Source organism: Panthera uncia (genome assembly GCF_023721935.1).
Source record: "Panthera uncia isolate 11264 chromosome A3 unlocalized genomic scaffold, Puncia_PCG_1.0 HiC_scaffold_11, whole genome shotgun sequence".
NCBI classification, from domain to species: Eukaryota; Metazoa; Chordata; class Mammalia; order Carnivora; family Felidae; genus Panthera; species Panthera uncia.
The window spans coordinates 87,449,098-87,460,103 of record NW_026057578.1 but is presented as its reverse complement, the minus strand read 5'-3'; the positions used below and the strand labels follow the sequence as shown (position 1 = coordinate 87,460,103).

General features: G+C 59.0%; 1 protein-coding gene across 1 annotated transcript; it reads left to right on the top strand.

Annotated features, from left to right (window-relative positions):
- Window positions 1-636: 636 nt before the first annotated feature.
- On the top strand, window positions 637-10,811 carry FBXO41 (F-box protein 41). Its single transcript, XM_049651701.1, has 12 exons — window positions 637-1,529; window positions 2,978-3,203; window positions 3,699-3,772; window positions 4,043-4,401; window positions 5,232-5,473; window positions 5,689-5,804; window positions 5,927-6,079; window positions 6,260-6,355; window positions 7,696-7,814; window positions 7,993-8,151; window positions 9,594-9,709; window positions 9,842-10,811. The coding sequence occupies exons 1-12, from the start codon at window positions 637-639 to the stop codon at window positions 9,902-9,904; spliced, it is 2,616 nt and encodes an 871-aa protein (XP_049507658.1). The 3' UTR covers window positions 9,905-10,811.
- Window positions 10,812-11,006: the final 195 nt, after the last annotated feature.

Below are 11,006 nucleotides of genomic sequence, written 5' to 3'. Positions count from 1 at the left end.
GAGTAACTTCTATTCTGACTTCTGTCATGATCAATTTAGTCTGTTCTTGAATTCCATATGTATGGAATCCTCCAGTATGCACGCCCTCTGGCTCCTTTCATGCAACATAATATTGAATGGATTCATCCACGTCGTTGAATGTACCAGTGCTTCCTTTTCTTATTGCTGGATAAAATTCCATTATGCATATATTACAATTTATCCATTCTACCGGTGTTGGGCATTTGGGTTGTTTAAGTTGGAATACAGCTTGGAAGTGTTATACATAATATTAATGCCTTTCTCCCCCCCCCCCCCCCCCTTAAAGAATCCTCATTCTTCTTCACTCTCATACATGTACAGGCCCTCCCACCAGTACCAGAGCAGGCCAGCCTCCTCCGGGAGGTCAAGCCATTGGTATCCCCTCGCCCCTCCATTATGGGCATGGGTTTCCTGGGGAAGTACGTTTCCTTACGGGTGGGGATACCACCCTCCTAAGTCTTACTCCCTCTCTTCTAGCCTCCTCTCCCCTGGCCGTGAGCGCCCTGGGCCTTCCTGACCCCGCAGGGGGGCTTGCCCGCAGCCCCCCATGAGCGCGCCCGGCTGACCGGCGGGCCGGCCGCGGTGGAGCCCAGGCGCCGCGGGGGCGGCGGGGCCATGGCCTCGCTGGACCTGCCGTACCGCTGCCCCCGCTGCGGGGAGCACAAGCGCTTCCGGAGCCTGTCGTCGCTGCGCGCGCACCTGGAGTACAGCCACACGTACGAGACGCTCTACATCCTCTCCAAGACCAACAGCATCTGCGACGGCGCCGCGGCCGCTGCCGCCGCCGCTGCCGCCGCCTCGGGCTTCCCGCTGACGCCCGAGCCCGCCGCCCTGCTGGCGGTGCCCGGCGCCCGACGCGAGGTCTTCGAGAGCACGTCCTTCCAGGGCAAGGAGCAGGCGGCCGGGCCGTCGCCCGCTACGCCGCACCTGCTGCACCACCATCACCACCACGCGCCCCTCGCCCACTTCGCCGGCGACCTGGTTCCCGCCAGCCTGCCCTGCGAGGAGCTGGCTGAGCCCGGCCTCGTGCCCGCAGCCGCCGCGCGGTACGCACTGCGCGAGATCGAAATCCCGCTGGGGGAGCTGTTCGCCCGCAAGTCCGTGGCCTCCTCGGCTTGCTCGACGCCGCCGCCCGGGCCGGGACCCGGGCCCGCCTCCGCCTCCCCCGCGTCCCCCTCCCCCGCTGATGTGGCTTACGAGGAGGGCCTGGCGCGCCTCAAGATCCGTGCGCTGGAGAAGCTGGAGGTCGACCGGCGGCTGGAGCGGCTGAGCGAAGAGGTGGAGCAGAAGATCGCAGGCCAGGTGGGTCGGCTGCAAGCCGAGCTGGAACGCAAGGCGGCAGAGCTGGAGACGGCGCGACAGGAGAGTGCGCGGCTGGGGCGCGAGAAGGAGGAGCTGGAGGAGCGTGCTTCCGAGCTCTCGCGCCAGGTGGACGTGAGTGTGGAGCTGCTCGCCTCACTCAAGCAGGACCTGGTGCACAAGGAACAGGAGCTGAGCCGCAAGCAGCAGTGAGTGGCCCGCGGGGCCCTGTGGGCGGGTGTGCCCGTGTGTGTCACTGCCGCTGCCACCACCGTGACTGGGCCTGAGTGTGTCTGTGTTTGTGTCTGTGTGGCCATGGCTTTGTAATATGGCATCTATGGCCACAAGCCTGTAATGACGGTGTGGGTGGGGCCAAGAGTGTCATGAAGGTATGTGTTTGGGACTGTGAGTACATGCAAGTGTGACCACAGGCCTGCTGTGAAAATTGTTTCTCTCCCTTTCTCTCTCTCTAGCGAAGGCCAGCTCCTACATTGTGGCACCAGACCCTCTTCCTACTTTTGCCTACTCAAAGACATAGCGCAGTTCTGCTCTCCCCCTTTGCCATCACCAGACTTTCCTCGTCAACTGTATCATTCCTAAAAGCATCCAGACATAAGATCATTACTCCCATCTGCCCTAACCCCACTGCCCCCCGTAGGCTACAGCCCCTTTTCTCTCCTTCCAGAACAACTCCTTGAAAGTATTGTTTATATTCCTTGTCTCCAGTTTCCTTCCCCACTTTCCGTCTTCAATGCACTCTGATCAGATGTCCACCTCCACCACTGTCCTCTGTGTCACCAACGACCTTCACGTTGCCAAGGCCACTAGTCATCATCTCAGCGTCTCAGCCGCGTTGACACAGTGATAACCTTGAAACCCCTTTTTCACTTGGCATCCAGGACACTCTCCTGGAATGTCCTTCTTTTTTCCTGTCTGCTCCTCCTCGGTTTTCTTTGCTGGCTTCTCCTTATTTCCCTGGTCTTTAAATGTAGAATTTCGAAGTAGATGGATGTTATTTATCTGTCCCCATTGTGACGTAAGCTCCACAGGGGCAGGGATTTTTCTCAGGCTTGTCCACTGCTGTGTCCCTAATACAGTGCCAGACACCTAGAAGGTGCCCAGTAAATGTTGAGTGGATGCATGACCAACTGTGAATCCTGAAGTCACTCTGAAGCATGCTGTGTGTACATGCACTTCCCGGAGGCTTCTGCATCTGAGAATGGTTCTGAAAATGTGTGTGTGTGTTGGAATGTGTCGTTGGGACTGTGCCTGCCTCAGACTGTGTGTGTGCCTGCAAGTGAACTTGACACGAGCGGATGTACATGAGTGTGTGTGGCTGTGTGCCCGTGAGCATTGCTGGAGGGAGGGGGTGGCTCTGAGTGTCACTGAGTGTGACTGACTGTTTCAGTGGGGAGGAGGGGTGTCTGGCAGGAGTGTTGGGGCTGGGTCAGCGGGGTGTGAGTGTGTGACTCGGGGTGGATGTTCGCATTTCTGTGTGTGCTGTCCTATGGGGCATTGTGCCTGGGCCTGTTCCGCGTGCACCCGCGTGACCACAGGCAGCTGTGCCCGTGTCTCTCCCCACTGCTCAGGGTCCCCTCCGGAGGGTGGGTGGGCGGCCAGGCCGAGGCACGGGGGTAAGAGACTGCTCCGGGCCCAGGGAGGTGGTACAGATCGACCAGTTCCTGAAGGAGACGGCGGCGCGGGAGGCCAGCGCCAAGCTGCGCCTGCAGCAGTTCATCGAGGAGCTGCTCGAGCGGGCTGACCGGGCCGAGCGGCAGCTGCAGGTCATCAGCAGCAGCTGTGGCAGCACGCCCAGCGCCAGCCTGGGCCGCGGAGCGGGGGGAAGCGGTGCCGGGCCCGGGCCCCGGGGTCCAGGCAGAATGGTGAGTGCCTGCCTGCCTTCCCCCCTCCGCTTGCGCCCCTGCCCCGTGCAGCCTCACCTCACACACTGCCTGGCATCACCCCCCCCCCCCGCCCCCGTCATGCCCCATGCTTCCCTTCTTTGGCTCTTCCCCACGAGCAGACTCGAGGCCTGAAGTAGGGGCCCCTCTGATTGGGCAGACGTGCCGGCCCCTGAGGCTGCGATCCAGTGAGGTGTGATCCAGCCGCTCCGGTTCTCAGGGGCCCGTCTCCACTCAAATGAGAGCCCGGGAGCCACAAGTCGGGGTCTGGGGTGCTGGGTGGGTGTGGGGAGGGGGCTGGGGAGCCTGCCTCTCTGGGCTGTCTGTCTGTCTATTTGTCCATCTTTCCCAACTTTTTTCCTTCTCTCTCCTCTCCCTCCTCTCTTCTCTCCATCTTGTGCCCTGTTTCTCCCGTTCCTTCTCACCCTTTTACCTCCTCTGCCCCCTGCCTCTCCCTCCCGCTCTGGGGGCCCACAGCGAGAACACCACGCGGGCCCGGCCATGCCTAGCACATACGCCGTGTCAAGGCATGGCTCCTCTCCCAGCACAGGGTAAGCCTCGGGCCTGGCCCGCCCCACAGCCCACCCTCACCCTGGAAAGATCCACTGGCCCACTGGATGGCTGGCCCATCTGAGGCCTTGGCTCCTTGTCCTTTCCCCATATTCCTTGGGTCACCTATGTCTGCCTTTGCACACTGTTGGAAGGGGGCTCTTGGAAAGTAGGGGGAGTGGGTTGCCCTTGGCCGGTGGTAGGGGTGGCATGGGGAGTTCGGGCAGTCCTGGTGCCCCTCGCTCCTCACCGTCTGGTCCACCCCACCCCAGGGCCTCCAGCCGTGTCCCTGCTGCATCCCAGAGCTCAGGCTGCTATGACAGTGACAGTCTGGAGCTACCCCGGCCAGAAGAGGGGGCCCCCGAGGACAGTGGCCCTGGGGGCTTGAGCACACGGGCCCAGGCTGCCAACGGCGGCTCGGAGCGTACCCAGCCCCCTCGCAGCTCAGGCCTGCGGCGCCAGGCCATCCAGAACTGGCAGCGCAGACCCCGCCGACACAGCACGGAGGGGGAGGAGGGTGATGTCTCGGACGTGGGCTCCCGAACCACGGAGTCAGAGGCTGAGGGCCCCTCAGATGCCCCCCGCTCTGGGCCTGCTATGGCCGGGCCACTGAGCAGCTGCCGGCTCTCAGGTGAGTCCTGGGGAGGGTAGGCCAGAGAGGCCAGTCTTTCCTTGGTGCTGGGCCCTCTCAGGGGACACAGGGCTGAGGCGGTAAATCCCTTGGGCTCCCACACCTGTTTTCCCCCCTGTCCCAGACTCCCCACAGTGAGAATGACAAACTTCCCTACAAGTGCCCTGTGAGCTTGGGCAAGGAACTCACGTGACAGAGCAGGGCTGCAGCACAGGGGCGCTCAGGTTGGGTATTGCACAAGGATGCCACATCTCAGGGGTCCATTCACGTGGTGGGCTTGTTGACATTTACAGGAGAGTAGTTGAGTGTTAACTGCAGGCTGAAGTCCTGGAGCAGCAGGGAGAGCCCCCTTCTGTATACGGACAAGGCCATGTGCATATGTGGGTGGGTCAGGGTCAGGAGGTTAGAGGGCTTAGTGATCAGATGCGTGACTGCTGTGTAGAGGGAGTGCTCTGGGCAGCCTCACCCTGGCCTTCTGTTCACAGAGGCTGGGTTTCTAACCATCTGTACCCTCACCCTCCAAACCCTTCCCCACTCTTGACTCAGTTGATTCATCTAAGGGGTGAGTTTGGACTCTGTGATGATATATGATCTTAAAAAGACAGTTTGCTTGAGGAAGGGTCACCTTTTTCTAATTTGTACAGAGATAGGGTGTGGCAGAGGAGGGGGAAGCAGAGGCCCCTTGTCCTTCCTCCAAGTCACTGGCCCTCCAGCATGAGTCTTTCGTGACTGTTCCTTCGGCAGCTCCTAGCCCCCCCATCTCCCCACCCGCACCTCCACACTGGCCTTTGACCCTCCACACTGACTTTTGACCCTCTGGTACTGTGCAGCCCGCCCCGAGGGAGGCAGTGGGCGGGGTCGGCGAGCTGAGAGGGGCAGCCCCTCACGCTCCAACGAGGTCATCAGCCCAGAGATCCTCAAGATGCGAGCCGCCCTGTTCTGCATCTTCACCTATCTGGACACACGCACGCTGCTGCACGCTGCCGAGGTCTGCCGGGACTGGCGCTTTGTGGCTCGTCACCCCGCGGTCTGGACACGGGTGCTGCTGGAGAATGCCCGCGTCTGTTCCAAGGTGCCTGTCCCTGTCCACTGCCCCTGCCGTGAACCCACCTTTCCCCCAGCAGAATCTGGCCCCTCAAGGTCAGGTCCTTGCAACGCTTACAATACCCCGGCTTCAGCCTGACTCCCCACAATGCTCTCATGGGGCCTCCTGTCTTGGGGCTGGTCTGCCTCTAGGCAGGCAAGCACAGACCCCTTCATCCCCAGGTAACCCTTGTCTCCCTGCAGTTCCTGGCGATGCTGGCTCAGTGGTGCACCCAGGCCCACTCGCTGACGCTGCAGAACCTGAAGCCCCGGCAGCGGGGCAAGAAGGAGAGCAAGGAAGAATACGCCCGGAGCACCCGGTGAGGCCATGGCGGGTGGGCGGGTGGGTGTTGCAGGCTGCAGACCCAGAATTCCATTGGGGGTTGCTTCCCAGAGGGGGAGGTGGCCACAGGCAGTGCCCTGACCTCTTGGCCATCCCCAGAGGCTGCCTGGAAGCAGGGCTGGAGTCCCTGTTGAAGGCCGCTGGGGGGAACCTGTTGATCCTGCGCATCTCCCACTGTCCCAACATCCTCACTGACCGCTCACTCTGGCTGGCCAGCTGCTACTGCCGTGCCCTGCAGGCCGTCACCTACAGGTAGGTGCACACCACTAGACTCAAGGTCCACACCCTCTTGGCCTCGGGCCAAAGGGATCCCTGGGGTCTGCATACTCTTTCCCCAAGGGTCTTAGGCAAAGGGACTCAAGAGTTCTATGGTCCAAGGGAAGGGAGCAAAGGCCACTAGGGTGGGTGGTCTCACCTTTGTCTTTTAAACAGGAGTGCCACAGACCCCGTGGGCCACGAGGTCATTTGGGCTCTGGGTGCAGGCTGCAGAGAGATTGTCTCCCTCCAGGTGGCGCCACTTCACCCTTGGTGAGCCCTGGCAGGGGTCAGGTGGGGACAGGGTGGGGCTGGGGCTGGGGCTGAGGACTGAGCAGATCTGAGCCATTCCAAAAGCTGACTGGGGAGACAGATTCACATTCATTAGTCGGTGTAAGTAAGTGTTGGGAGCAGGGCTTCCAAATCAGACATGGGGTGATGCCCTGGCTTACTGGCAGTGAGACTTTGGGCAATCCAGTCATGTCTTAGTTTCTCAAGTGCAGAGTGAAGACGGTATTAGAGATCTTTCAGTTTTGGGAGGACTGTAGCTGGCTCCAGTGAGATGTCTACATAAGGCCTGCAGGGGCCACAGTAGGTGTTCAGGCAACGCTAGCTAGAAATAGCCACATTTGTTTGAGCTGGTTTTTAGAGAATCCAGATCATTCACCGCTCTACTTGGAGTTCCTCAGACCAGGCGTTTTTGTCCCTGCGCTTTGTCCCCCAAGCCCTCTCTCCACAGAACTCCTCCCAGGGCATCCAGTGTCCTTCGTGAACACCTGGCAGAACTTGGCACTGCTCCCCCGCCTCCAGTCCTACTGCACCCTGTCCCAACCCCTGCTGTCATTTGCTTTGCAATAATTTCTCTATGTTTCAGTCCACGCTGTACTCGCAGTTCTGAGTAGGGGCTATGAATGCCCATTTCCATATCTCTGGTTCCAAGTGCAAGCAGACGCCAGAGAACCTGCTGCCAGGGCGAATATTGAGGGATGAAGTGTTCAGGGAAATAGAGAGTTTGATGTGGGTGGTGGGCAGAGGGGAGCAATGAGTGTGGAAAGGAAGGTTGGGGCAAGGTTAGGCAGGTCTGGCCTAAGGGGTTTAGATTTTTGCATTTCATCTAGAAAGTGCTTGGGAAGCCATTGGGGTATCTTAGATCTTAAAAACAGGATTATATCAGATTGGTTACCTTCTGTGTCCCTCCCTCCCCCAACTCCTTGAGGGAAGGGACCATGTTTATATTGTCACTGATGTATCCCCAGGGGCTAGTTCAGTTGTTGGCTGTAGTGGACACTTGAGGCCCATTTGTTGAATGACTGAGAGAATGTAGGAATGAATGACTCACTGTCAGCAGTGTGTAGGATTCTTCTAGATGAATCCAGATGAATATGGATGGTGGCCTGAATTGAGAGGTCAAAGAGTTATCCAGGAATCAAAATCTGTAGGTCTTGGCAGGAGGTGAGGGAGGAAGAGTCAGGGATGATTCCAGGTTTCTAACTGGAGCAGCTGGGTGGTTGGCGGGGGCCCCAGCCTAAGGCGGGGCATGAAAGAGGAGCCGGCTTGGGGTGTCATGCAACCAGAAACTTCCTTGACAGCCTTCTCTCCGCCCCATTCTCCAGCCAGCAGCCCACGCGCTTCAGTAACCGCTGCCTGCAGATGATCGGCCGCTGTTGGCCCCACCTTCGGGCCCTGGGGGTTGGGGGCGCTGGCTGTGGGGTACAGGGCCTGGCATCACTCGGTGAGTCCTTCCTCGGGACTGGGGTGGAGGGTGGTGGGAAGCAGGTGTGGGTGCAACACTGAAATCCCAGGGGGTTTGGGGCTGCAGCCGGGGTGGTGGCAGGAACACCAAGGCACTGGGCGGGAGGCAGCCTGGGGAGTTTGTCAGCAGGACCTCCCCTCTTCCTCCCCCTTCCTAGCAAGAAACTGCATGCGGCTGCAGGTCCTGGAGCTGGACCACGTGTCAGAGATCACCCAGGAGGTGGCAGCTGAGGTCTGCCGGGAAGGCCTGAAGGGACTGGAGATGTTGGTGCTCACGGCCACCCCCGTCACCCCCAAGGCCCTGCTGCATTTCAACAGTGAGCGATGGGGATGCAGGAGGGGGGCTACCACTGTCACCACTTACTGTGCCACGTCAGCAAGTAGCATAGCCAGCTCCCTGTCTGTCGCTCCTAGTCAGCAAGCCAGCACTGGGGGCAGACCAACCAGGACGCTAATCCTGGCTTTGCCACAAGTGTCTTCTGCGGGCAGTGTGGCGTTCAAGTCTTGCCAGCATCTGGTCCAAATGGTTCGGTTCAACATTTATTACCCTATGCTCTACGTACGTTGGAGACACGAGCTGTACAATGCCATCTGCCCCACATGAGCCTCTGGCCAAGGGCAGAGGCAGAACAGACAGGTTAGGAGCACAGGTTCTGGAGCTGAACTGACCTAGGTCTCAATTTTGGCTCTACTGCTTATTAGCTGTGTGACTGGGCAAGTTACTGTACTTCTCTGGATTCTGTATCCCCTTCTTCTAAGCTGACCCTCTGGAGTGGGTGGGAGGGTGAGGACCATTCTCAGGGTGAAGACTCCTTTCTCCATGGTGTAGACTCCATGCCTCCTCTGAGCCCACCTCCCTCTAGCCACCTACTTCACTCCTGGCCACTCCTCCACCTTCACTGAGGACATGGGTGTCCAGCTCAGGCTGCTCACACTCCTTCAGGGCAATGTCTTGGACAGGAGCTGCCCTCCGACCCCCACTCCCCCCCACAACTGGAGCAGCCTTCTGGGCACAGCCAGCACAATTGAGTCACCACCGGCACCCAGTGTCATCGCCCCGAGGATCTGCAGTAACCACCGAGTGGCTCCTCAGCTCCTCAGGCTGCTGGGGCAGGCCTCCCCTTCCTGAGGCCCTGGTCACACCTACATCGTCAGCACTGAAGGCTCCCTGACTTTCTTATTATTTCTAGGATCCTCTTCTTCCTTCCCCATCAGCCTCATGGCCTGGCCCTGGACTGACCACCAGAACTGCTCAACCTCTAAAATCATGACCTCCAGAACTTTCTCAGCCACCTGATTTTCTTCTTCCTCCTCCACTGACTTCATGGCAACATCTAGTCCCTTAAGCCCTCTGCTCCCAACTTGTTTGCTGCCTGTCTCCTCCTCCATGCTCCAGAGAAGAGCCACCAGCCTCACCTCAGCCACTCTGTCCTTTTAATTCATTTCCAGATGCCCAGGCCATGGCACAGCTGTCCCCTCTGCCAGGGAAGTTCCTAGAGCCCCTGCACAATTGGCTGCTTCCCACTCATCATCCCAGAGTTCACTGCAGCCTCTGCTCTGTGACCTTGCCCTCCTCCTCCCCTGCATTCTGTGTGGTTGATCCCCTGGGTGCCACCAGTGTGCTCTCCTCTAGGTGGTTCCCAATGCCTGGCACGTGACCATCTCCGTAGGGTTCTGATTTCATGAATTAGCGATAGAAGAGCAGCCCCATTGTCCAAGCCAAACATGAGCCAGCACCTTATTACCCACCTTTTCCCAGGCATTTGCCGGAACCTCAAGTCCATCGTGGTCCAGATTGGGATTGCTGATTATTTCAAAGAGCCCAGCAGTCCTGAGGCCCAGAAGCTGTTTGAGGACATGGTGACAAAACTCCAGGTAAGGAGTTGGCTCTTAGGCCAACCAAAACCCCAGGTGGCATCCCTGGGCTGGGGTTGGTGACCTGGGTGTGTGATGGGAGGGCCCCACTTGCCTCAACCTGAGGGGAACTAACCAGGGTTCGGTCTACAGGCCCTACGACGGAGGCCCGGCTTCTCTAAGATCCTGCACATCAAGGTGGACGGCGGCTGCTAACCCGGGGTGGGGGGCGGCAGGGCCCCTGCCGGCCCCACACCAGGGCACTCTCTTTGGACCTCCAGAGGGACCCTGATTTGGACTAGACCTTCGGAGGCCTTGTGTTTTCCCTAGCTTCCAGGGAGGGGTTGACAGTTTCCTGTCCTCCTCTTGGGACAGCGGAGCAACGGGCCTGACGTCAGGCACTGGCTCTTCAGGGCAGGGGCTTGGACAGAAGCTGCCCTCCGACCCCCACTCCACCCCCAACTGGAGCAGCCTTCTGGGCACAGCCAGGAAGGAGCTGAGTCACCACCAGCACCCGGTGTCATCGCCTCGAGGACGTGCCATAATCACTGAGTGGCTCCTCGGCTGCTTGGGTTGCTGGGGCAGGCCTCCCCTTGTCAGGGGCCTCTGCTAGTCCCCAGGCCAGACGGGGCTCCCCAAAGCAGCTCAGACTTGGCAAGAAGGGCTCTTTTCCTCCCCCTGCCCTGTTCCAGCCCTCTGTGGGGCATCCCCATCAGACAGCCTGCCAAGGCTCTGGGTCCACATTCTCCAGGGATAACAGACAGGCCTTGGGCGTCTGGGAATGTGGTCAGCCAAAAGTGGGGGGCAGGGGGCAGTGAGGTAGCGGAATGGGCTTGGAATGGCAAAACATTCATCTAGAACTTTTCCCCAGGATACTGAAACTACCACTCCCAAAGTGGGGAAATTGCCAAGTAGAGAAAACTTAGTTTTTATTGCTGTAGAAACAAGACCCCTCCTCCCAACAACCACATACCCCCATGGCACACCAGAGCTAAATTCAGAGCTAAAAGGTGCATGTTTCTATACCTTCCACCAATCCTGAGCCTCTGGCGAGGCAAGGAACCAGCTCTGGAAATTTTATCAGCAGTGAGAAGCAGTTCCTGTCCTCAAGAAACAACTTCTATTCCAGGTGCTTGGGCAGCAATGTAATGGCCTCTGGGTCTCCAGTGCTGTGGTGGGAGGGAGTCACTGGGCTGCCTTCTGTGCTGGGGTCTGGAGGAGGCCAGGAGGGTGGTTTGGGCTGCTTCCTTGTCTGGCTAGCTTGCTTGAAGATGTAGCCTTGGTAGGGAACCAGATGCATGAGGCCAAGAATGAGGAA